We start from the raw sequence: 27,617 nt of genomic DNA on the forward strand, positions 1-27,617 counted from the left end.
TTTTGAAAAATACACAGTTTTATTTCATGACATAATTGTTTTAAGCTGCAGTATAAGTAACATTTTCATGGTCCACGCCAGACTACCATACCAACCAAAAACACAGTACGGAAGACCAGACCAACGTTGTGCTTTTAATCAAACAGGCTGTTAGGATGAATACAGCTGGTGTTAGGAATACTATTGTGTACAACTAAAGCCGACTTTTAAAAAAAAAAGCATCAAAAAGCCACAAATAAACAAAAACATAACACTGACAGGTCTTTCATCTCCCCGTTGATTCATAACAAAACTAACTCAGCCAAGAGGTAAAGTTTGGGGGAAAAAAAAAAAAAAAACTAAAATCTACTTCCGGTATAAAACATCTCTTCCATGAGAAATCACAGGCTCAAGAATGTCGCTGACAATGGCACGTTTCATGTCACCGAAAGCTGCTTGTTTTTCTTTTCGCTGCGTTCAAAAATCCATTTTGGCAAAATCACATCAGGAAGACACAAACAGTAAAAACATCACAATGTGGTTAAAATCTAGACAGAAAATGTTACCTCTGCTTCTACTGGGTGACTCAAGACAAACTGAAGTAACAGACAATAAAACAGCTGGTACGACTTCACCTCAAACTACAGGAGGGACAAATACAAACGCTTGGAAAATTCAAATTGACCGGCTAGTGGCCAAGATTATTGATTAAAACCTCGTCTTCAGGATTTAGACTATCCTTACATTCTTTGAGAAATTTATTCTAAGGAAGCTTATAAACACACAAAAGTGATCCTAGTCAACACTGACAGTAGAGAAAGGGAGTGAAGCGGTTCGATGAGTCATGACCTTCATCATTTTCCCACATTGTCTTCATGTATTTGGCTTGATTTTTGGAGTTAAAAGCTGCAACAGTCCAGAGCAAATGCTCATGTTTCATGTGCAAACATTAAAAGATCACAGTTTACAAATTCATGGTAAATTTAGTGGTTGGTATAGACGAGCCAAACACCAGAATCCCAGAGCCCTGTTTGTTTAAAAAGTGTTCAGACTTTATTTACACACCATTAAAACTTCATTTGATTTTTAACAAATGTGATTTTTTTTTTTTAAGAAAGTGAAAGTAATGTAAAACTTTATTGCGATTTAACATTGTCATTTTTACAAATAATTTTGTGCAAAAGAACGTTTTCTGAACAAGGCTCTGGGATACTATGGACAGGCTGGTCACGATTTTGCAGTTTTATGATATCTGGGAAAACATAAAACATCTGGAAGAATTTCTGCTCTTTTCTACTTGACGAGTCCACTACAACTGATTCTTTTTTAACACTTTTGGTTTTCATTTGTTTGTCAAGTTGCACTCTTAAATTTATCGCAGAGGACCAACCAGTTTGATCAATGGCATTGATTGGAAAATATCCCAAGACAAAAAAAATTCAGTAACATGTTTCACCTTATGCCAAGGCAGCTGGATGAGACACGACTCAACTGTACACTTAAGAAGACTGAGGTCCTCTAGTCTTCTAGTCTGTATTGCTGTCTCCACCCAGCTGGAGATTGTTGTAGAGTAGCTCTCCCATAAAGCGTGATGCCAGGGAGGGCGCTGGAGGGCAGGGGAGGGTCTAATCTACATCTACTGAAGGGTTTGCTGGAGGTTTTAGATCATGGCCCGGAAAGCAAACGAGACTGCAGCGCCCAGCGCCAAGCCAAGGGACAAGAAGAAGGCCATGACGGCCCCCGCCGTCTCCGCCTCATGCGGTTGCACCTTCCTATACGGAGACAATGGAAGAATAAAATTCATTAGGAATGAGTGGTTCATCAGGACACTTTATTGTTTGTGGTAAAAAACAGATGAGGACTGCAGTGAACAATTATTTTCATTATCAATTAATCTGCCGATCATTTACTCAATTAACTGATTGGTTTTTGGTCCATAATTTATCAGAAAATGGTGAAAAATATTGACCACTTCCCCTAACGTCTGTTGCCCAAGAGGACCTTCAAATGGAGTAAAGAAACCAGACAACAGTCACATTTAAGGATCTACTCAAAACAAAACATCTACTCAAAACCATCGAATATCAAAACAGTTGGCAATTGATTTAATATGTGACAACTAATCAATTAATCTTTGCAGCTCAAGTGCAGAAATGGCATCAGAAGAGTTCAAGGGAAAGAGACCAACACTGATGTATAGTATTTCATGTGAGCTTGTGTATGGAGATTATTATTTTGTTATTTTTATTTCACATATTCTATAATGTACTTACTGTGTCTTATCATTTTTCATGTTCAAGTCTTTGTGTGTTCTGTTTTGTCTGGGTTCACAATAAACTTCCCTTTAGATAAAGTTAAAAGTCGACCACCCTCATGTCTTCACAGCAGGTGTACCGCTGCAGCCCAGAGCTGCTTTGGTTAGCAGGTGGGGCATAGTTTGCTGATGCTGCCATGTTGACCTTAATGTCAGTAAAATTAAGCTTGAATCCTTATTAATCAGTTGCTTCCTGATTATTATTAATGATTGATAATAAGTGTGGAATGAGGGGGGAAACCTTTTTTCACAGTAGTAGTTTTCCCCAAGTCATGTAAACTGACACTGATGTGTAAAATCAGTGGGATTCCCCCTTTAACACACAGACGTAAGAGTGCTCTCCATCTTCTCTTCTCTCAGAGTCGGTCTTAGTGTTCACATTCCTCCAAGTGTTCAGTGTGTGTGTCTGCGTGTGTGTGTGTTTCTTACTTGGGTCCAAAGCACATGCAGAGACTGGCCAGGTATCCATTGGAGAAGGAGAAGAAGATCATGAAGATGATGTACCAGACGTCGTGGGAGAACAGCACAGGGAGGTAGTAACGGGGCTGGACGTTACAAAGTATGAAGAGAGGGATGAAGACGATCCTCAGACCCACCAGGACAGGAAGCCAAATACTGTCTTTCCCCGGCTACAGAGAGACACAGCAACAGACATGGGACTCATTAGGTTAGATAATAACACTGAAACAGTTATTTAGGTGCCGTTTTCACACACACACTGTAATACATAGATGTCGAGTCTATGTGTGCACGTACAAATTACTGTGGGTGCTTTGGTGCATGCACAGGAAGTAGGAAGTATTTTGCAGCTGTAGTTACTACAGAGATAAAACAAATAGCTGCTCTATTTGTCGCTTCTCTATATATGAAACCAATCTGAATATCTTGTGGTCTTAGACTTTTGATGAGACAAAGCAATTCATTAAGGCATGATTTTTGATTAATGATGCACGGTTTTTCACTATTTTATAGCACTGTGTAGACTAAACAATTAATTAATTGATATCAAGAAACAACCACAAAAAGTAACATCTGTCTGTCCACACTTTAACATTGTGAAAAAAAAAAAGAAAAGAATGTTGTTAAAGTTCCTCTGGAGATTTATGAGCTGCAAACTCCAAATCTCCAAAACTGTCTCAAATATTTTTAACTTTCTAACAAGTAGGATTAACAGTCTTATATTCAGCTTAATGTAAGAAACATGTTTCAACACAAGCCTGACAAAAGCACCTCAGTAAAAACTCTGGTCAGCTCTGATCAGTATCGTCTTATGATGATACAGAAACTCACATGGTCCTGAAGCAGCTGACTACCATCATCTGCGCCAATAAAGTAGGAAGCTGCGTTCAAGTTCTGGTCAAACCAAGTTAACTAACTGTACTCAGTTTGCACAGAGTAAATTGATTCAATTTTTGCTTCAATTGGTTCAATTGTTTTTTTTTTCTCTACGGATTTCAGGAAGTTAGACCTGTTGGTTGTTTTCTGGACAAAGTTTTAGAAGATCTGAATTTATGCTGTGACAGAAAAGGAGCAAACATTTGACAGGAACAAAGTGATGGTTGTGATGTATTCATAAAAAGAAAACAGCCACTCAATTCCTGGAATGTAAAACAACAACAAGTGACAAGTTTGGATGTATACATCTGAATGAGGTGAAGCTAAAACATTAGGCAGCTGCAGACGCTGTGAAATGATCTATTCAAGCTTGAAATGAAGCAGAAATGAATCCATGACCGGACAAAATGTTCCGATGTGTAGTCTGAGGGTGTCTTAGCTGTTCATCCAGTGATTTTGGAGCAAACCTCCAAAAGCAAACCTCCAAAATCACTGAAGTCAATCATCTGATTATCAAAACCACTTCCATTACACAGCATGCACACACGCTTTTCTCCAAAACAAACCTCTGATCTCAGTAACAAAACTCATCTCCTTTATTTTCGCTGAAACTCTGAGCGACTGATGTGTTTCCACGATTGCACTCATGACTCAGTGATTTATTAGTGTGTAAACATTTTATGCTGCCAAGAGCTCTCATTAAAGTGTGTCTGTGTTCCACAGCACCGTACGCCAGCCAGACAACAGAGATCACACTAAATATTTTGATGTGAACATTTTAAGGCAAAGTGTTTGTAAACAAGAGTGTTGTTATTAGACTGATTTCTTGATACGGCTGCCTCAGGTAGCAGAGTCGGTTACTGTCATTACTGCAAAGTGGTGTGGGATATTTTACTCCAGTAGTTTTATAGATATCCGTAAAGTTCTTGGAGACAAGCTGGATCCACAAATATGAGACTATCGGACAGGACCCCGTCTCAGAAAGCAGGTTTAGTGAAAACTCTGTCTGTTAAGCCTGAGATGAGGGAAACTCTGGGTTTTCAGTTTCAGACAGAAAAATAATTCCAACTCTGGGTCAGTTACCATGGATATATCAGAGTCAAATCTATACATCGTCTGTCTCTAACACTGAGTGTGTGGACCTTAAGTCAGCTGCTCCCCTGCACTCAAACACCTTCAGAGCAGGTTAGAACGGTCGAGTCCTGTTGGTAAAAGGTGTTATTTGTGTTGTTACTTACCCACATACAGACGGCTGTCAGACTCCTGCCAGCCCAGTCCATCACGTTGAAGAGGAGGAAACATGACACAGGGATGAAGTACGTTTCTAAAGATGGAGCAAAACAAACAAGTTGTTGTTAGCAACAACAAGACTTTACTCAAAAGAAAACTACATAAATACCCAACCTCTGTGGGGCTGGACAGTTTGTAGCTTTCTCCTTCATGGAGGACAACAACTGTTGTCTACTTGGATTCATAACTGTTAATATGGATTCCAACATCGACCCACAGGCACAACAACAAAATAATAAAAATCAGTCTTAAAAACGTCTCAAACTATGTGGGAGGTGCTGTGACTTGAGGTCATGGGAACTCAAGCTGACAACAGCTTCCGTGCTCCATGAAGGAGAAAGCTGCAGACTTTTATTTTTTTGGCTACGCTGCAAGCCTACAGAGAGGAGAGGCTTTATTAAAAGACAGATAGGTGTATGACTTTAAGGAGGTACTGAACATGTGAAAATACATGCTAGGCATACTCTTCTGAGTAAAACAAATTCTGACTTGAGGCTATATTACAGTAGAATTCCCAATTTCTATGCTCAAACTCAATTAGACCCTGGTATTACTGTAGTGGTTCTCAGTTTTACAGTTCATATGTGGCTTTTAATTAAAAAGGTATAGGCCACCCTGTCTCATTTAGTCTGCAGATGGTCTGTTGTCATAACGAACTTGTCATCTTCCTTATGTAGATTGGACTGATAATTGCCCCGATTTTTACAGCTCATCTTTTTTTGGACAATTATTTACCCAGCAACATTTCCTACACATTATTTAGCCAATATCCTTCCTCTTATTTATACATTGAATAGTGAATGTGTGAGATGCTGTACAATGCAAATCAGCACCAAACTGACTAGTGCAATGTTGAATGAGACTGACTCTGAATTCCTGGAAATGAATGGATGAACACAGGTACTGGAGAAAGGCTTCAAATTATGGACAAAGTACACCCACAGAAACAGAGTTTTTGCAGGCTAGGAAACTGGCAAGTTCCTCCACGCCATCCAGACAAACACTGGTGGCTACCAGAGACAAGTTAGCAAACACAAATAGCAAAAGCCTAAGAGTGTATGATAGGTTTTTAAATTCAAATCTTGTTGCTTTCAAATGAGATTATATTCAATAAATAAAAGTTTAAGACAATCCCAGACAGATTTTAAAGTAGAATTCTGCAACAAATCATAAAATTACCACAATAGGTCATCAGTGATCAAGGAAACATGTTAAGTTGAAATACTGGCTTTTCAGACAACAACGCAACAGCTGCTGAGTCCCCCTTTGAAATTTCTATTCTGTTGGTGTTTTTTGTGCCAATTTCACACTAATTGGAGTTAAAATTAATGCTGAATGTTCACTGAATGAGTTAATGTCCATTTATGGTCATAAAACATCATAATAATCATCTTGTAGGAGTAGATGTTTATAATGATTAAACTGAGCAATATGTTAATGGAGTCTGGCAGACAGTGAGACAGGCAGTCTCTTGACTCACAACATTTGAAGACCTTTTATTGGTGAATTTAAATTCCCAACATTTTAAGACTTTTCATGGTTTTGTAGACACCCTGTTACATGAACTAAAAACGGATTTCAGTATTTTTGCAGGCTGCTCTCGTCTTAAATAAGATTTATTCATGACTTCCTCTGTTTTAATTATATAGATTTTGCAACAGTTAATTCTAATTTAGTGAGTGAAAAAACAAGTCCATTTTACTATATAATTAAAAGCCTTCAAACATTTGTGTCTTAGATTTAATTATCACCTGCTGGAGACAGTTCTCACTTTCTATTTAACAGTAAAATTACGTGAATTAGTATAAACTGTTTTGATTGTCTCCTCCCACAAACCACCCAATCTTCCTGTCTGAGGTTAGGAGTTTAGAATCTTACAGTCCACTTTCTTCTTTCTCTCTATTCTTGCTGGAGAAAAAAAAAAAGTTCCCAAACAAGTGTGGGAATATACATTTCAATGGGGACAAAAACTTGGCAGTCACCCCTCTCAAATGTCAGATTGTCAAAGGAACTGATTCACCAGCTACTGTAGCAGGGTACAAATGCTGGCTTTATACATAAGTTAGAAATGGAGACTCACCCCAGGCACCTCCACCTGCTACTGTGGACTTGACGTCGACTGTTACAGCTGGGAATAATCCAATGGTGATGGTGAAGATGAAGCACACTGACAGAGCCATCACCCAGATCTGATTACAGAGCACAAGATGAACAGAAATCAATATTATGTAACCAGTTTAATCGCTGTCATACAGGTACAAGGTGGGAAATGCATAAACATGTCATCAGAATGGAGCTGGTTGTCTTTCATTAATACTGAGATGATTGAAAGCTGTAAACATCTATAGTTATTACTGGTCAATCTAATGGAAAGAAATGTAGTTTTAAATGAAAATGTGTCATATGAGCTTCTGTAACTGCATATGGCATTCATTAATGTGTGTTTATATGCCACAATGTGAGAAAGTTATTTCACCTGTTTGAAGATGTTTAGCACAGACACGCTGGGTTTGACCTCATCCTCTGTCAGACTCACCACTGGCCGCTTCTCTGTTGGACTTTCTGGATTATTAAAAAAAAAAAGAAAAAGAAAAAACTCATATTTTGTTTTTTGTTGCTCAAGTAACACAATCGAGACCATCATTACCACATGGATTGGCGGGTTTCTGCAAAGATTTCAATTCACCCTCGCAAACTAGTAATTAACACAGAAACAAACACTTTAAATGGTTTTGGCTTCCATGGTCCGTGTGTAGTAAGAGAGCAGTTGTTTGGGCATGTAAGGGAGAGGCTAAGACATATCCAACACAAAATGATTTGTTATCATAGTGTTATGTTGTGATGAAAGCTTCCCCCCCCCCCCCCCCCCCCCACAAGTAAAGGTTCTGCTCATTTTCTGCAAAGGTAATGTAAGGTGGCTCACACTTAAAGCACCTTTAAGGCTTGGATGGAGATGAAACTCTCCTGGTTGAACCACCTGTACAACAGATGTGTAAGTGTTTGAAAACATCTGTTTCTTCTTCTGCCTCAGTAGTTAAAAAAATGAAAGTAAAAACAAAAAGTAATATTAAGTACAATTCCCAAGCATGATTTCTGTGGATAAAAACTATAATTTTGTGCACCATTAACTGCACACATAGGATAAAGATTACTCTTAACAGAAACCTGATAATGTTCAGCAGATTAAAATCATCAAACAAAGATTTGCTTGGCCAAAAAGCTACAAAAACACCCTTCAAAACCAATGGACGTATACAGTGTCATTAAGATCAAGTGGTTAACCCAGTGTCAAGACCACAAATGTCATACTTCCTGTGCCATGTGTGCAGTTTTGCTTCGATGTGTGAATATTCTTGATCTGTTTTTCTGCCAATACAATGAACATGATTGTGGTATAAGCACTGCAGTGTGTGGTGAGTGAGGCTGAGCAAGAGAGAAAGACTCAGCAAGAGAGGTGTCGGTGATCAGAGCAGAGAGATTCAAATTTAGCAGTGAAGTTGTTTTGTGGCAGCAAACATAAAGTATTACTATTTGCCCACGAATAAAAAGTGCAGAGGCAGTTCAGGAAGTTCCTGTGTCTGCTTCTGTGATATTAGAATCTGGAACAGAATAAGCTGTTCTCTAGCTCAGGAGCACACTCTGCTCTGGCTAGTTTGCAAAATCTAGTTAAATATATACTGAGTGCCTTTTTCAGCATCAGTGATATATTTACACCTGTATTGTCAAAGACATGAAGCAAAAATAAACACTTTAGGCCACAGTTTGCCAGTGAGAAGCAGCTGAGACACGAGTCTGCACAGAGCTATTGCAGACAGCTGAATAAATTAAAATAAAAGCATTCCTGTTGCGTGAGATGTGACTAAAAAAAATCGTCTGATATGTTTGAGGTCGACATGGGGGTAACTTGTGTTTACACTGAAGAGGTCATTACATGAAAACTTTGAAATGGAAAAATAAATTTGGGAGAAATACTTGTGGGACCAACTACTTGACCCAGCTTGCATCCGCAGAGGTGACCCTGATCCTTGTGCCTCACATTTCTCATACTGTCACAATCAATTGCAGTTATAGCTCCAAAATTTAAACAGTTATGATTTTGTTGCACTTAATAAAGAAGATCTCTAACTTTTAATGTTGAGGTAAATCTACAACAAAGACGTGTCCACAGCTTCAACTTCCAGAATTATTAACGTTTGGATACTGGAGCAGGCTTGTGAGCACTGTACCTTTTTTGAGCAGGTCCATCTTGTTCTCCTCATCAGCAGAGGGTCTGGATCCATTACTCTCAGTACAGTACTGGAAGAATTCCTGTTGACAAAAAGAAAAATCATAATGACCCAATTCCACTGAGCCAGCAGAGCAAAGATAATAGATTACAATTGTGTTTTTTTGTCTGGTGGTGGAAAACGCATCTAAAGGTGAGAATTAACAGCATCTCAGGGAACGTGTCCTCACTGTCTATGTCGAGTGGCTGGTGTAGTTTGAACAATCACTAGCTAAATGGCCGGTGGACAAAACAAGTTAGTTTTCAGTGCTGTAAAAGCACTCGGCACTTATCTCAATTTCACACACTGCTCTCCAAAAAGTTAATTTCAAAATGAGGACACGTTTTAAAGTGGTTTTAAACAGATTCCTCACGGGAAAAACACTTTAAAGACTTTAACCTAAAACAATGTTTAATTTGGAGAATATGAGGTCTTACCATCCTGGGCAGAGCGAGGTAGGACATTATGGCCAGGAGAATAACAACACACGCGGTGATGAAGTAACCAAAAGCACTGTCCTGCAGGGCTGAGCCACCTACAGACAAAGAACAGACCCATCATTAATGTTTTTTAAGACCATGAGAAGTATTGATTTAATTCAAGAGTTTTTCTTGTGTGCCACAGCTTTATAAACCTGACACACCAGATGGTTTGTTACATAGAACCATCTGGGAAGACATTCTTAGAAACTGTTTGGAAGAGGGCAGGCATGTTTAAAAAACACTTGGCAGGTAATTGGATGAACCATTGGTTTATCTAACAAGGGCTAACTTCAAACAGTCAGATTAAACTCTTGCTGAAGTCGACTGGGAGAAGAGCAAAAACATATTTTCCATCAAGCAAAGCCTTCAATGCCGTTCTTTGTTTTTCTTTCAATGAAAGAATACTCTCCAGTTCTGATATAATTTTAGCTATCACAGTGTCTTTGGAAGCTACCATCATTGGTTTAAGATGAGTGGCTTGATGCATCTTGCACCCTTGCAGCTGCCAGTAGTCCCTCCTAGGACACCGATTGGCTGCACCACTTTTGGTGTAGACAGATGGATTCTCACATGATCTTGTGAATCCAGCTGCTGAATACCCTGTAAAGGTTATTGCCATCTGTATTTCTCTTTTCAAATTACATGTTCAAACTCCAGTTGTTGGATTATATTATTTAAATTATCAATTAATATGCTGACTATATTTTCAACAAATCATCCAATCGTTTAGTCTATAACATGTCAGTTAATATTCTTTTTTTAAATGAAAAGCACAATTTCCAAATAAATTGTTTGTTTACCAAAAATGACACTTCAAACCTTGTTTACGATTAAATATGACAAAAAACAAGGGCAAATCTACAAAATGAGGAACTGGAACCAGTAAATGTTTGGCATTTTTCTGCTGATAAATTACCTAAACGATTAATATTACCAAAATAGTTGATTATACTTCTGTTGGTAAAGTCATCAATTAATCGACTAATCATTTCAGCTCTAAACTATACTGTAGTTTTGAGAGTGACCCATAAGCAACTGAGCCACCAACGTGTGTGTCAGGTCATCAATACTACAGACTATTGACCATCAGGTTGAATAAAAGCCTCTTATAGTCTCAACAATAACCAGACATTGTAAGTATTTTCTGTATGTAAGGCTGTACAGTGAACATACTGTAGCATTTCTCATAAAAAGATCATCCTGTGCAAACACAAATATTGACATAGTAACACTCTAGTACTAGCAGCATACTTAAAACTTGGCAAATACATTTATGTGTTTTATCTTTTAATATACTATGTTCATATTGTAGATTCAAATATAACAAAGTTAATGATGGGCTTGGTAAACCACTGTCATTAATTTAAAAGAACAAAAATGACGTTAGCTTCGTCACATGGACTGAGAAGGTGTGATCTGTACAATTCAATGCACCCTACTGTAGTTGAGAAGCCAAGAAAAAAAACTGTATTTTTTTTTAGTTACATTAATTACAAGCTAAGTGTGATCCAACTGATAATAGCTAAGCTGTATAAGCAGGTCTGAGTCATGTTTTCAAGAGGAAATTCTCAGACGGCCAGATTGGACAAAAACAATTCAGGGCGCCAAGCAAATCTTTCTGTTTCAATCTGAAATGGAGGTTGAAAACACTTAATATTGAACAATACTTGTGGGCGAATGTGTGCTCTAGGTTTTAATCCTGGGAAAACATGATCCCCGAGAAATCTAATCAAGAGCATTTCCCCGGAAATATAATGATGGGTGTGATAAACACAGAACATATGAAAATATATAAAGAAAAATGTAGGCCAACAGTTTACTGTCATAAAACATGCAGCAGGTGTGTGTGTGTGCTTGATGTGCGCTGGTAGAACACAGCACAGCCTATTAATGAAAACAAAGCACTATGATTAAAAATCACATGCATGCTCAGGGACTGCCCTTGTGGGATTACAACTCTATTGTAGGTACTACGGTAACACGTTTTGGCCCATCAAATTCATTCTGTGGCAGGCTGACCTCTTGTGATTGTGCCAATTCTGTAGTTAATACGGTTGGCTCACTGTATTCATCTGTTGCAGGTAGCTCGCACTCGCAGCCTTGCCTCGCACCAGCAGACCAGCCGTAGAATACTTAGCTTAATAGAATGGCTCAGAAAACACTTGACTTTTAATGATTTAATGAAGGGATTCCTGGAAAAACATGCTTTTTTCCCAGGACAGAAATCAGTATCATTTTCGGCAAACATATTAATCCCCAAAGTTCTCCAATAAAATAATCAACAATTCAGTCTGTTTCTTTTTTAACTTTTTTTCCCATAAAGAGACATAATACAAGCCCAGACCATGAGGTCAAAAGTAAAGTCTAACTTTCTGTCAATATTTTCTCAGCACATGTAGTTCAAATTACGAATTGTGAAAGATATGAAAGAAATGGCATTGCAGCTGACAGACAATGTTTCTCGTGCAACAAAGCTCTCAGCTTGTCTAGCACCAGTGGTACCTCTGGAAAACTTAATGTACAGCACTGGTAGGTGTAATATCTTGTCCACCACCTGTGTATCAATAATTCTAATAATGGAAGAGGTGAACTAATATTTGTGAGTGAGACATACTCGCCAGTGCGCAGATCATGGAGAAAGCAGCGAAGGTGCCGGCCAGCCCCTGTCCGCTCATGATTGGAGTGGTGTAGGAGGCAGGCAGGATCCCTGCCAGCCCAAACAGACTACTCTGAAGAATCGCTCCGAATGCTGAAAAGGGAAAAACAGACAACAAAACCAAAAGAATTTATATACTTAACTTAGGTAAAAGTTAATGTGACACATGAAAAAACAGGTCCCACAAGCAACAGAACAAAAGAGGCCCATAAAAAAATATACTGCTGTCACAAAAAAGGAGAGATGACACTCTTTCTAAAAACAACTTGATGCAAAGTCATTGTTTTACCTAACTATTGTATAACTACTATTTTCTATCTTATTTTACACAATGTTTTAGCCAATGAAGCTTTTTCATACAAACTGTATAAACGTTGTAACCCATTGGTATGTGTCCACTAAGAGGAATGTGTCTACGTCAATATCAAAGCTTCAAGGTCACGGCATCCTCCCCTCTAAATCAAACACTATGGGCTGTTCCTCATGAAGATCTGGGGGTCAGGGCCGGCCCAACGGGGATAAGGAGGGGGGTGAGCTTAACCCTACTGCTCAGAGAGTCATTGTAAATAAACAAACACAGTGAGATTACAGACTGTGTTCTGAAGCTCAGTGTGCTATGAGAGAGTAGATGATGTTCCCAACACAGTGGATACAGATGATGTGGATCAGAGAAGGAGAAGACGCGAAAATGATCATTTGAATAAGTTCAACCTAAAAATGAGAGAAAGGCAATCCTTAGACTAACACAGTCTAATAAAACAGTGCTACTGTAAATCCCATTTTCAATGAGGTTATAATGTTCAGTTTTTTATTTGGACAGGTGTTTATCCAACTTCATGGTCAGTTTGGGGACTGTTGATTGTGTTGCTGTTGAGCTGATTGTGTTGTACTGAGAGGTGTTTCTGATATTTAGTCTACCATCATTGATATAAAAGGGGTCTACTGTCAGGCCCAGTTTCTGAGGAATCCTAAGACAAACATTGAGAGAGAAAAAAACTGAGAAAAGAAATTTAAAAATCCATGTTAAAACGTCTTCAAACTGTTTCAACAAAAAACTGAACAATAAAGAATAAAAATAAAAACAAAAATAAAGAACTTATCATTCGCCTTCACCCAGATTATCATTATATCCATACTGACGATCAGGGTTTCCCTCAGTGTATTGCAAGCCTGGTGGTCTACCTGCCCTAAGCGTCTGTGCCCTGCCCTTTCTTCTGTTGTTAAAACAAAAAAACACACACACACACACACACAGCAATCCAAGACTGTACATTATCAGATTCTTTGTAAAATTCTGTGTTGAATATGTTACTTATTAATAAAACAGAATGTGGTAATGTTTTCAATTCTCCAGACAGCTTTCGGATCCGACTTAGAAATGTGTGTTAATGGCTTTTTTAAATTCTCAATTCTGCAATTACAGCCATGATTATGTTATCACAGAAACTATAAGATCCTACTTTAATGCCACCATCACACACTGGGCCCCTGTCAAAAGATTACTTGCCACTTGGCCTTCAAAGTTTGCTGGGGAATATCAATTATCAAAATTCGTTGTTCAGTATTTTGTAAAAGCACCAATATTCCCTACAATATTGTTAAAAGTCACAATCACAATATCAATGGAGGTATATGGTCAAAGATACTGTGATTGATTTTGTCCATATCACCCAGCCATATTTAGTGCTTAGTAGACAGGATTAACATACTTAATTGAAAAGCTGTGGCAACTGAAACAGGACATACATATCAGTACTGATTGGTTAGAGCACCCAAAAAGAGCACCCAAAGTTTAATGCTATCGTGCCTTGTTGTGTGTCTCCTGTTTTGTTCCGTTTCCCTTTTTATTTTGTAAACTACGTTACTTAATTTTGTTCTGTGACTAACTTGGTTATTTTGATGTAGGTGTGAGATTTCTCTGAGTAGGCAGGGGGACTTCACCTGCAATGACTACTAATGAAGCATGCAATTATTATTATTTATATATTTAGAAACTCACAGTTGATGCAGACAATTTTGATCATTGTGATGGTGAAAAAGGGCAGCGGTTCCATGTCCACCTTGACAAGGATCGCCGTCAACAGGAAAACCACAAAGATTACTGTCAGGCTGCCAGAAATCCGCAGCTTCTGAGGAATCCTGAATCACACACACACACACATAATGAAAACAATAGAGAGAAATGGAAATTAAACTACACATACCATTTTGGGATGCTTTAGTTAATTTGAAAAACAAATGTCGGGAAAGTGCAAGGATATATTAAGGATATTAGTCACAGAAGTGTTCAAAGAAAGCGGAATAAAGACAGGATGCATCTTTAAATGTAGGTGGGTGGATTATAATTACTTTTCTTACAGAAGTAAAACCAGAAACATTTTCCGATTATGACGTTTGTGGGTCAAGTGAGGTCCTTGCAATAGAAAGAGGGAAATAGACTTCCTTAGGTAATTCACAATGAGCAGTGCTTTGTTCATCAAAAAAAAAGAAAACTCATTGTGTCTTCTGGACAGAAAATCAGCACAAAACAAACAAAAAGAGTTATCAGAAATAAAGTGAGTACATTGACAAAATGAGGGATAGCAGGAGTAAAAAAACAAGAGAGAGTTTTGGCATAAACGCAGTGAGAATAAAGAAGAAGATTGGGGGGGCATGAATAGCATTCCTGGGTGTGTTTGTCCTGGGAAAGAGTCAGCCATGGTTGGGGTCCAGCCCACATCTCTCTCAATCTGTCTCTAATTAAAGCAAACATACTGGAGACATACAGATATACATTCATAACAGAATCATGTTACCTATAGTGGCACGGGATAAACACGGGGTACTGATAAGCAGGAGGGTAGGCAGAAAGCGCAGGAATGTAAAGGTGCAGAAATTGAGCCAAAAGAGTTCATCCATTATCTACTTTTCACTTTAGGCTTCAACTCAAAGCTTCCCAGGGGTGGAGACATGTACATACTGTACTACACACAAGACTGCCAAGTTACAGAAGTTATATAAGTATGGAGCAGGGTGGGTACCTCTGGTGTATGAAGGAGTTGAGGCAGGTGAAAATGAGCAGAGGCACCATGGCGCAGAGCGTCATCACATTGTTAAATTTCGACTCCAGCACACTGCGAGTGTCCACAGTCTCATTTGTCGTTGTGTTGGAGGAGAAGTCGTTGGCAGGGTCCTTCAGCCTGTTTGTGAAGTACTGAAGACAAGGATGGAGGAATGCACATTTTTTACAATCGTTATCAGCTCTAGAAACTTAACAACAGCTGTAGTGAACAATTAAAGAATATTAAGTTTGTTTTTTTTGTTTTCTTTTGTTTTCACACACACACATCACAATCTTCATTATTTGCTGTAAAAATCAGTCAATAGATTATGCCAATTCCAATATAGCTGTGAGGCCAATATTGGGCCAATAACATCAGCCGGCTGATATATCTGTCTGGCTCTACTTTAAAGCTCATCTTATTTATCTTTTAAGTGATTTTTCCAACTGTTCTTTGTCAAAACAACTCTTGAGCTTCATTGAAAATCCCCCCTAAGGGTTGGTCCAAATGAACTCCCCCCGGATAATGAAACTGAAATTCCACCTAAGTTTAGTTAACCCCTTAAACTCAAGAAGAATGGTTGGGGATTAGAGATGCTATACCGCTGGTATAGAAATCCACCTGGCTGGAGTAAGGTCAGGCAACCTGAGTAAAACCAGGTGGTTATGGAAGGAAAAGTAAACAAACAATCTTTTTTTCCTCTAAGCAAGGCGACCTTCCTCTAAGTGGAGCCTGACCTTTTAATTAACTAGCCACAAGGCCACCAAAAGGGCTATTCTTTCCCCTTCCATCTGTTTTGTTCCAAGGGTTAACTGAATTCAGCTTTACATATGCTCACATCCAAATGATTGCAATTGGCTTAAAATGTTGTTTGACTTACCATTGTGGCTGTCATGAAGAAATTCCATGGTAAGAGGGTTCCCAAGCCCAGGACAAAGAAAATGATCCACACAGCATTGTATCTAGGGAAAAAGAAAAAAAAAGGAAGTTCACATGATAGTACATCAATGAAGTCATTCAACATCATATCAACAATTTATTCACTGGATCTCATCCAATTCTCAGTTAGATAATACTGAATCTAAAAAAAGAGTTTCTCTTACTTGTCCCGAGGTGCGTTGATGGCTGTCATGTTTCTCCTTAGATTGTCAGAAGCTCGTGCTCAGTCAGGAGTTAATCAGGGTGGCACCAAGTCTGAAATGCACAGATAACAAACGTGTCAAATGTAAACCGCAAACCATGTCTCTGCTATGTATATTTAGGCTAAATATGTTAATGAGCCCATTAATTTATGGCGCAACAACAATTACATAATGGCCTGCATAATGTAATTTGAACAGAAAATAACTCACTGTCAGGTTTAGTTTACCATCAGCTCCAAAATCAGTAGCAATATGCCAGCCCCAGCAGTAAAAAAAAAAAAAAAAACTCAACCACCTATGCAATGCAACTTCCTAATTTTTTTGCCTTGTGAACAAGTCTTCATCAGAAACAAACCAGCCACAAGAACAATGAGTGGTTTCTCAGGGACTACAGTTCAAAGAATTTGTGCCACTTTGTGGTAAAATTGCATAACACTTGTGAAACTCACAAAACAAGCTTCACATTGGTCAGACATACATGCATCATTTGGCAAAGCATAGAATTACTTTTAAGTATGCTTAAAAAATAGCATATGCATAATATGCTTTAAATAAGCTAAAAATAAAATATGTGGAAACATGACCATTTTCAGCCTCCATTTAACTTTAGACAAAACTACTTTTCTAAACTTACTTACAGCAAAAGGCTCCTCTTTCCTCTGGTCAGATGCTCAACTAAAGCACAGGCCAAACAAGCTTCATTTTATACCATACAGAGGTTTAGTAGGTTGACACCCTACTGTCTGCTGCCCATTGGACCTGCCCTCTTTGCATTTCAGTGTCCACCCCTCCCTCTTCCTTTTACCTCAAACTCCCCTTTCTCCTCGACCCTTCCTACACATTTTACATTCACATTCCAACAGTGTGTGACGATCTTTGGCAAGGAGACGTCAACTCCCAAATTTCTACCATTTCGAGGGAACGGTAAATATTGCAAAAGTCAGATTCTTCCTTGACAAGAATCCTATGAGGAGCAAATGAAGAAAATGAAGAATTGCTTTTTAAATCACATATTGTTCCATGATGTTATTGAGTCTCTTGTTTTTATATACCTATCTGTACACCCACAACTTCTTTATTTCTCCCTTGATTTCCCTCGGCGTTTCCTACTGCCTTCTAAATTCTTATCTCATTTAATTCACTGTTCTCCACTGTTCCTCTTCAGCACCTCTATCATTATCAGTTTCATGTCTGTTGCTCTCTTGGCCTTTTTCAATTTTGATTCTGCCCTTGCCACTCTTAACTTATCCAACACAGTTCATTCTCTCTCTCCACTCTTCCCCCTGGATCTGATGGAAGACATGTGCTCAGATAGCTGTGTGACAACTGCACAAAACAGAATAACTTTTCTTCCTCCTTAAAAAACACAGAGCAATTTGGCATCAAATCAAGCTAAACAACTCCCAGCAAAGTTTAGGTTGTCTCAGTAAATACAAGAATCATGAGCACTTAAATGCAACATGTCTAAATGGATTGCACCGATTGATCAGCCACTCATTATAATAGGCTGCTAAAAGTTTTTAAAAGTACCTTGGAGTTTTTTGTTTTTTTTAATCTACTCTAATCTGTTCTCACCAGGAAATATGCGGGTGACATGATATACATTCAACCAACAGCTTGATACCAATGGTACCAAGAAACACAGCAGTGCATCAGTTAATACAGAGGAGAAGACTGCTCACAAATAAAGATGCATGCAAATAACGCAGGTTTTCAGACTTTTGAGAAAAATCAGCTTTGCATATGTCTTGCAAGGAAGGAAATACATTCAAAGCATTTGTTAGACCTCTGCAACAGGTACAAGCAGCTGTGGATCCAGCAGAACCCAGTATGAGTCTGAGTATGAGTGAAGCCTAGATTAACAGACAACAGACACGTACACATATAGCTGCAAACAGAGGCCTTGAAGCTGCCTGGAGGAAGAGAGGCTTTGCCAGGTAAGGCTCAGAGTGAGACATTATCTTCTGCCTTCTGCTTAGAAGTGATTAATTTGCAGCTCACAGCAACTTAATACGGCTTTTGTTTGTCATCCAGTTTTGGCAAAAAAATGCACATTTCACACCCCTCATTACCAAGGGCTAACACTGCTTGTGTACTCTATTAAGTGATCATCACTGTCACCCTGAATGTACCAGAAATCCAGCAGTTCAATAAAGTGTTGTCTGATAGTGTACAAAAAAAGGGAGAGAATAGTTGAATATTTGTATTGAACATCCAAATCTGATTCGACTGACAAATTCTGAGCTGGGTACAGCGCCATATGATTGAATTTATTCACAGTTGAATAGACTGGTGTTGCTGCTGCTGCTGACACACATGACATGACAAATACCATGTTTGATCTGGCTGGTCATGAGTATGCTTTCAGTAAGGACAGAGGCTGCTCTATATAAAAGGGGGCCACACACACTATAGCCCATTATGTATCATGCATTTAAACTATACTGGATTGACTGGGCAGAGCCTGAGAAACGCCGGACTATGAGAAAGGTCTGTATGGCATGTGAAAGGAGACAGACATGAGACTGCATTTATTTAAGACATAATATGCAACATTTTCCTAAAAGTGTATTTATAGACTTACAAAAACATAATCCCTTTAAATCATCACTTAGGAACCAGTAGAGATGTGTGGTGATGGCTGTATCTACAGAGATCCTCTGCCTGTATTTCTGCACTTTCTCTCATTATTTTCAAGTGCTTAAGACATTTTACCAACCTAAAATATTGGTATCTGGCATGTTGGCATCCTTCTGGTGTATTTACACAATAATTGAGACCAAACATAAATTGTAGAATAGAAGCTAGCACTTGATTGATAGATTGGCAAGGCCAATGTATTGATATTAGTCTGTCACTGATATATTGATATATATTTCTGCCCATATGCAAAAAGAAGTTCCATTACAAAAATGAAAGAGAAATGATTAGGTTAATTTAGAAACAGTGACCTGTCCTTAGAGCTTTTAAATCCGAAGCAGTGGTCAGTATCCAAATCGCCCTGTCTAACTTATTTTACACTTGTCTTCTGTGCCTGCCTCTTTATGGTTGTCATGGCACAGTCAAATCAAACAGCATAGCCCAAAACTTTATCATAGCCAGTGGTATTACAGACACCACTGCGAGTCACAGTTTAAAAACTCACTGGCTCAGCCATGTCCCAGATTCCTGTAGAGTATGCCTCTCTCAACCTAACGTGTTGTGAAAACAAGCCAGCTGGCGCACGTTGTCTGGTTTTGAAAAGATGCCCACCACACACAGTCACACAGGCACTTTGCAGTCTGTAGAGTGGTACAAAACTTCGGTTGGGCATTAATCTGACACTTTTAACTAGCTAGCCTTTCAGCTTCATCCAACTCCAACAATCGGCACTCAAATGGAAAAAGATTTAATGGGGGTTACAGTTAATTTATTGTTTCCTCCTCTGCTGTCAAGGTAAAAAATATAGTTCAGATCTTGCCAACAGTTCAGACAGTTCTAACCATTCAGACAAGTCTGTTTGCCATGGTCACAGTTTTGTGCAAAATTACAATTATGCATACTTGAAAACCTGGTTTGATAGAGCTCACAAAATGTGTAATAATGATATTTCATGCTTGAGGCTCTTACAAGACCTTACAATTTCCACAAGCATCTGCTGTTGGTCAGATGATTACTGAACTCTAACTCACCCGTGCATAAGAGTTGGGCAAAATGGTGGTAAATAAGCCTACACTGTGATGTTAGAAATGTGCCCACTGGTATAAATTTGGCTATACCATTTCCACCATGGGAGCTCTCTGCTTTATATTCAGGGCAGGCTATGAAGGAAATCAGGGTTGGATTCTCTCCAGATTTCACAAATCCAGGTGCATCACAAGGTAATGTTATCTGGGCAGCAGGACTGCTTACCATGTTGTCAAGACACGAGTCGTGTTAATCTAGAATTTGCACTGGCTGATACCTGTGTTCATCAGGCTAATAAAAACTGTCTTCACACACATCTGCAGGCAGACTTGTGTGGCTGCTGTGGAACAATGTCAGCACTCCTCCTTGAGTTTAGGTAGTTTTTAGCTCTTCAGGCAAATGTTATCCAGCAGCAGACTGCCGTTCACAGACTGACAATTAAAATTTCACCTCCTGTTCTGGCTGAACAATAAAAACTTGTGTTGATGCATCTGCTCCAACATTTTCTCATCCAGACTCATTTAACTTCTGCTTTTCTCACTGCAAAGGTTTACTACAGCAATTGGTTGCACTGATATTATAATATTAAATATTATTATCATCATCGTCATTATCAACATCATCAGCATCATAAAATAATATAGTAAGGCCTGGCTGTAATCTGGAGCACCTTTAGAGAAAATGTAGAAGTTATTTAATAGTCAGTGTTGTTATGAACACCCACTTTAATTTTACAAGAAAAGTTGCAAAAAATTTTGTGAAAGCTGTCAGTTATAGTTCTTATGCTGGAAATATAATTGCTTTTAACTATGCTTTCACATACGCACCCCTACACATCCCTACGCTAATGCTACACATACATGCACGCAAATGCGTAGTTAAACAGCACATATATCTCCGACCTTAGAAAGAAAAAATCGGAATCATCAGGTCAGATGCTTAAAAAATTTAAATCAGTGCATCTCTACTATAGGCCTTAATGTCCTCATTCCTCATTGTAATTTCTAAATGCTAACACATTTCTCCCATAATGAATGAAAAGAAAACTAAAACCATTACTGGCTAGCATTAAATAATGTTATATGTATAGAATAATGCAGTGTAATAACTTGAATGAAAACTCTCACACAACATTCTCCCTAAAATACCAGTCAGGTTATAACATAATCAATGTATATTAGACTGTAATTGAAAAGTGCATCCCAGTCAACCACTAGATGTGAGTGTGACAGTTGGTGGCATTAATGCAACAAGCTGGTAACTTTAACTCAAGCGTTGCCTCATATGAGGCAGTTGTTTTTGTTTGCAAGGAAATTCAAAGTTAAAGAACAAAAAAATCAAATTTGATGAATTACTTTGTTATTTTAAAAAAAATCTTAATTGAATTTACAGAATTAGGCTAATCTATCATGATAGAAACCTGAACTCAACCATTCATGCTGAGGAGCAGTTATGGGGTTTGTTGTTGTTGTTGAAATCAAACATCTGCATTAAGAACAAGTGTGACCCTGGCGTATTGGAGGGACAATACAAAAACTTCCACTCTTTTTGGTCAGAGTGTCTGCAAAGTGTGGAATGGGTGCGACGGTGTGGACCCCTGCACAGTACGCTCTCCAGAGAAGCTCATTGCTGGCAGGTGAAAAGAAGTGGCTAGTTGGTAACTCTATGCCATGGAGGTAACACAAGTCCGTCTGCCGCTCTCCACAGGCTATCAGTCAGGATATTAGTGACAGGGACTGGAGCACACAAGAAGTAGACAAACAAATGGGGAGGACTGGATAAAAAAAAAAAGGTTTTTTTTAAATATGTTGGACATGGTTAAATCTTAATAGAACAGGACAAGAGTAAGCAAACATTTTTCTTGTCTCACCAGCATACCTCTGTATCAGGGTCGCTTTTATTCCCAGGCAGACACACAATAGTTTGATGTTGGTCATATGATGAGGAGAAGGAAGTATAACCCATTTTCTCTGGGTCATTTCCCAGTGCTTATAGATGGTGAACATACCATCCCTGGTGAAATCACTCTCTCACTCTCTCTCACACACAACCACCACAGTTACTTTCTCTTCCCCGGTGCTCAGGATGTAAAGACCCTGCTAGGTTCCATTCTAGCAATCTAATTACAAAACATTTTCACAAATGAAATACAACCTGAATGCAATTAACTGCAATAAGTAGCTAGTTGCAGATGGACCACTAAATTGAATTTTACACATCAGTAGCTAGAAATTACTGTATACACAAAATGGTATAGAAGGCCTTTAAATTTTTGTAACCATTCATTTAACACGCCTGTTGGATTCAGCAGAAACAGAACAAACTGGATATTGTCAAATTAAAGTACTCTGTACTTGTCACACAAAATCTTGAATCTTGAAATTGTGCACTGTGCTCACGTGTTTTTGCTGAATGTGTAACCCTGAAATTAACAGAGGCAGGATAAACTGCCACAGTGTAGTGTTGTCAGGATACTGGAATTTCTCATTTTGATACAATACTTGGAAAAACCAAGGTTTGATAAGATTTTCAATACCATGGGGAAAAACTGACTCAATGTTGAGGGCATAAAATTTTAGATTTTTATTGAAAAAAATAAATATAACAAGGCTATAACATGACAATGGAGGAGATGAATGAGAATGAGTGATGAGAAGAAGCCAGAACTGTGAGTGAGAGAGAGGAGGCGGGACTATGGGTGCAGCACAGCAGCATGTCAATTCATTGTCAGAAAGAAGAAAAAGGAAGAAGGCGCAGGCGGTGTCGGAGTATCAATACCACAAAAACAGTATTGAAAGCATTTCTGATATTCAGTGTCAATATCAATAATTTCAACAACACCTCTACATTGTAAGCAACAACAGAAAAGAATCATTATTTCCCTTAATGGCAAGTGATCAGTCTCTGGGTAGTGAGTTCAAGTGGCAACCAGCTATAGGGGGGACGTCATGCCATTTAAAGTCACACCATTTTAAGTCTAGTATGCACAACTCGTAACACTGCTCACTGATGATTCATGTGCCATTCACATCTGTGCCTGACCACAGAGTTTCCAATTTCACTTCACTCCCAGAATGACAAACACATACATACATCAAATGCAGCTTGCTCAAGAGCCCAGCTTGAGGACATCCAAGAATACATTACAGTTATGTTGCAGTACATTGACTTTTACAACCCTGATTTCCATTTCACACTGCATTTCCTCTTGCTCCTCTTTCAAGGACAGTATCACTGACCCTGTCCCTCAGTCTGTCTGAGGAGAACAGGTTAAAAAATTCAGAGCAAGTTCAACAATGAACACAGGAACATGTGGCTGATCATTGCCTGATCATAAAAAGATGACAGACTGTTGAAAGACTACATAATTGAGAAAAAACAGATAAAGTACCATGTCTCAAGATACATGATCTCTGTTTCTGCAGAGAAACAGAGATGATGAAAGGAAAAAGAAACAAGCAACAAGCTATGGACAAAATTAAATATCACATATTTTTGACCAAACACTGTGATGCACAAATATAAATCCAAATTTCCTGGCAATTCTAAATGACAGGAAGTAGATCTACAACTAAAGTCCACTGGACAAGATACAAAGATAAAACTCAGGCTAGCACTGAAATGCACAATTTGAACTGCTTGTACTGACAAATTTGCAAATTAGCCTACAACAAAGTCCACACTGTAGTCTGGATCATAATTCGATTCAGATTTCAATTAACAGCAGAAACTACACCTGTGAGCACAAGTTAATCACTAATCTACCATAATTGCATTTTGTGGTGTCTTGGGTCACCTTTTGAATGGAAGTAGGCCATGCATTGTCAGTGTGACTTGTGATAGTATTTGCAGCCAGTCACCCTGGCAGCAAATGCACCATTGCCTAAACATTTAACAACTTCTCATCACATGCAGGCACTGTGGTTTGGTGGGAAGCCGATCTCACAGTCAGTATGCGTCCCTTCAAACAGCTTGTCCACACAGGCCTTTCAAGTCAGCCTCTGGCTTTATACTAGTGGCCAAATTAAATCCAGTTGACAGGAAAAAGAAGAAATAAATAACTAAAACTCAGATTAAACAACTTCTCAATCTGAACCAAAGCTAATTTCTGGGAACACAGACTGTGAACAGAAGGACCCTGACAGGTGGCCAAATACATATTCACTTCATCACTTCTGCATGGTCAGAGAGGCATTTGGGTGTTTAGAGGCAAAGCAAGCACAGGCAGTGGGTCTAGGTAACACTCTCAGGGTGCGACTAACAAAGAGACATAGAGACCAAAAATTAACTAAAACAAAGTTCTAACGAACACTGACTGGATCTTTACTTTCTGGGAAGCTTGGGTCACAATCCAGTCAAAACACAAAATTTAGCTTGGCACATTCTGCTTTTCTCAGCAAATGAGGCTGGCCAACTGGAGTAGTTTTATCCTGAACATTTACATTTAATGCAAAGCTTCTCATCTTTGTGAGGAAGCACCAACATGAAGACAGAGTGCAGCTCTATTCTAAAGAAACACAATACCTTTCAGGGCTGAATCAAATTAGTGGGAATGGGAATAATGAAATTATAGCAGATAAATATCAGCTATAATATCGGACTTGATTGCTTATGTCAAAGCATTTAATTTGTATTCTTAAACAAAATTCTCAAAAGCCTATGTACGTTTGTTATTTGTTAGGTTTTTTTGAAGTACTTTACTAGAAAAAAAAAATGAATGTCAGAACTTTTCTTCGTTTTGTTTGAATAGTGATCCGTTAGAGCTATGATTCATATTAAAGCTCACTACATGATAGCCTTTCTTATCCTTAGATGTGCATAAACTACAGGTTATGAATGTTAGCATTGGTTAACAGTATCAGCTGAAAAAACATCCAAATCCAGCACAGACAGGTTATTTTCTTACATGATTAATGTTCAACAAACTTCCATCCTGACGCCAGCCAGGAAAGTGAACCACAGAGATCGTCATGCTTTTGTAAAACTGGGGTGTAATCAGGATAATACAAATAAGAGTGGGAAACGATGACACAGTGGCAGGAAGAGAGACTTTTGTGAGATACTAATGAGAGTAGCATCCTGGGGGAAAACTCTGGAAAGACAAATAAAAAAAAAAAAAAAAAAAACACTCATGCAAGAAGAGGGAGGGAGCATTAATGTTCTCTACATCCATTGTGCTCATCCTGACCCGCCCCTTGACGCCACAAATCATTTCCCGCCACAGAGAGAGCAGGAACAAAGCCCATCTCCAGCTGCCTGTCTTTTTAGTTGGTTCAAGTGGCTGGCTGATGAACTGGCAAAGCAGCTCCACTTATCACCATGTCTACAATACTGTCAGTGCTGATGGGTTTAAGTGAGTAAGACTAGAAGGGGCATGGTTCCCATTTTCCCTTTGATGAGTCAGTTTATCCTAATCTCATCTTCACAGGAGGAGTTGCCTCCAGCCAGACATGATACATGATTTATTTTGCCAGCATGGGCAGTAATGAATGACATTTGTTTTCTTTTGTGGGTAAAGCACTAGTCACACCAGGTAACAGATGGGAAAACTTAACTCCACACTACTATAAAACAGATGCTTGGGTACACCCAGCGGTGGGTCAATGGTGCTGTCCCATCAGCTGTTCAGTGGAAAACAAAGCCACCATTCTGGTGTGCTCTTCTCCTTGCTCCGGGGTCAGCAGAGTTGCAAATAGCACAGACACGTGTGACAGGGAGCCAAGCCAGGAAACACTCACTCACAGTCAGAGAGATCCCTCGACATTTAGAGGACTTTAAATCATCCCGTCATAAGATCTAAAAGAATACTACAAAACTATCTCCAAAAATCATTAAAATATCATGCAACCTTAATGACAAAAACACACAGCAGCACATCCTCTAGTAATAGAAACATATAACACACTATCAAAACTATTGAGGACCACAGGCACATTTAAAGTAACAAAAAGCATATTACTGTGACTTGTATTAGTGACCTACATAATTTGACACACTTTCACCTTGCCTGTTTCTAAGACCCTACCTCCCGTTTTGTGGAATCACGGACACTCTCATAAAACTTTCACAGGACTCTTTTCTCGACTTTGTGCTATCACGTCCTGTGATACGCTGTCTCCCCACGTGTTACCACCAATTTCATTAAAGCTGCCTGCCAGTGGCACACGTGCTTTCCCCCACAGGCAGGTGGTCGTGAACCACATGATTTATCACCAGGAATACTTAAAATCTTGATCTAAAATAAAAGATCACCTCATTGAAAATATAACGTTCGCCATTCGTTAATAGCTAACCAATTCCAAGTTAGACAGAAAGTGCGATATTTAGGACCCTACTTAACACGTGTACACGGATATTTTTTTAATGTCAGATTTAAACATTATGAAGCTAAATGGGACTCATTACATTTCAAGTCATTTCGGCGTCTGTCTGCCGATTAGAATTCAGTTCACAGTGTATTTCGTCGATCAGGCAGCACTTTAGCTAACTGTAGTATTAACTTAAATCACAGCCGGCTAGCTAACCGGTCTGGCTGATGTTAATTGACGCTAACTGCCCGGTGGCTTGACAATGGACGGACCATGCTTGAAGGGCGCTAAATTTAATTCCCCGCAGCTGCAGTCAACAAAGGCACGCTGTTGTCCAGCATCAAAACATCGATACCCCCGTCTTCTTTGTTATCTCCCATAGACAGTAATAAACATCAACACGAGCCACAGAGTCCTAAAAATGAACAAAATCGCCGCACACCCCCGAAAGAAGACAGACTTAAGAGCAACCGCTAACGTTATTTTAACAGAAAATTCGCGCTTAACCCTCAGCTTTGAATTGAGTTCAAAACCGAACAGCCGCAATTCTTCAGGGATAGCGGTTATAATGGACTAACAGCGACATTCAGTAACTTAACGCAGTCTTCATTAACGACAGTGAGATGTCCTACCTTATCATTAGTCTTGTGAACGCGTGTTGTTTCTGATCCAGTCTGTGTCCTCAGAGCTCAAGTGAACCGCTCCACAAGGGTGTTACCTTCAAATCCTCCTCGGAAAAGTCAACTCAACCAGAAAAAGTGAACGGACGTAATTTTACAACATTTTCAGCCGCAAAATAAAGAGATCGATAAGTGCACCAAAATGAAGATTCTTGTAATGACACTTAATAATATTGACTTCAATAATTAACTGAATTTTACCTGCAGCAGTTACCTTAGAATGCAGTTAAGTCTTAGTAAAGGAATATAACTCATAAACTAAAACACAACAATAGAACAAAAGCAGAATAAGCAAATTTTTATTATTATAACTGAAACTGCATACATACATGGATATTCAATAAACTTAGGATGAATTTTATGTCACTTAACTGCCCTGAACTTTTAATTGTAGAATTTCCGAGCGTAATTAAAGCTATCAGCAGGAGAGAGGCGGGGGAAATTTCATACTAATTTGTG

The 27,617-nt window shown here is 38.8% G+C and overlaps 1 protein-coding gene across 3 annotated transcripts; it reads right to left on the reverse strand.

Annotated features, from left to right (window-relative positions):
- LOC146315587 (equilibrative nucleoside transporter 1-like) lies at window positions 1–27,222 on the reverse strand. Of its 3 annotated transcripts, none has more exons than XM_084735495.1 (13): window positions 27,111–27,222; window positions 16,466–16,556; window positions 16,243–16,324; window positions 15,342–15,514; window positions 14,321–14,460; window positions 12,280–12,414; window positions 9,621–9,718; window positions 9,145–9,226; window positions 7,395–7,480; window positions 6,999–7,107; window positions 4,867–4,952; window positions 2,723–2,922; window positions 1–1,751 (listed from the first exon to the last, which is right to left on the reverse strand). In XM_084735495.1, the coding sequence occupies exons 2-13, from the start codon at window positions 16,492–16,494 to the stop codon at window positions 1,640–1,642; spliced, it is 1,332 nt and encodes a 443-aa protein (XP_084591621.1). In that variant the 5' UTR covers window positions 16,495–16,556; window positions 27,111–27,222; the 3' UTR covers window positions 1–1,639. The 3 variants fall into 3 exon arrangements, with proteins under 3 accessions (XP_084591621.1, XP_084591620.1, XP_084591622.1); XM_084735494.1 differs by lacking the exon at window positions 27,111–27,222 and adding an exon at window positions 17,143–17,249; XM_084735496.1 differs by lacking the exon at window positions 27,111–27,222 and adding an exon at window positions 17,139–17,168.
- Between the last annotated feature and the right edge of the window lie 395 nt (window positions 27,223–27,617).

This window comes from Lutjanus erythropterus, chromosome 14 (genome assembly GCF_056507025.1).
Source record: "Lutjanus erythropterus isolate fLutEry1 chromosome 14, fLutEry1.hap2, whole genome shotgun sequence".
NCBI lineage: Eukaryota > Metazoa > Chordata > Actinopteri > Lutjaniformes > Lutjanidae > Lutjanus > Lutjanus erythropterus.

Bases quoted from the DNA above. Each gene is read 5' to 3' on its own strand.
- LOC146315587 (XM_084735495.1), bottom strand. From the start codon at position 16,494: ATGACAGCCATCAACGCACCTCGGGACAA. The intron at 14,461-15,341 runs GTACCCACCCTG...TGTGTGATTCAG, and splicing joins AACTCCTTCATACACCAGAG to GATTCCTCAGAAGCTGCGGA. The intron at 7,108-7,394 runs GTGAAATAACTT...CTCTGTAATCAG, and splicing joins TGCTAAACATCTTCAAACAG to ATCTGGGTGATGGCTCTGTC.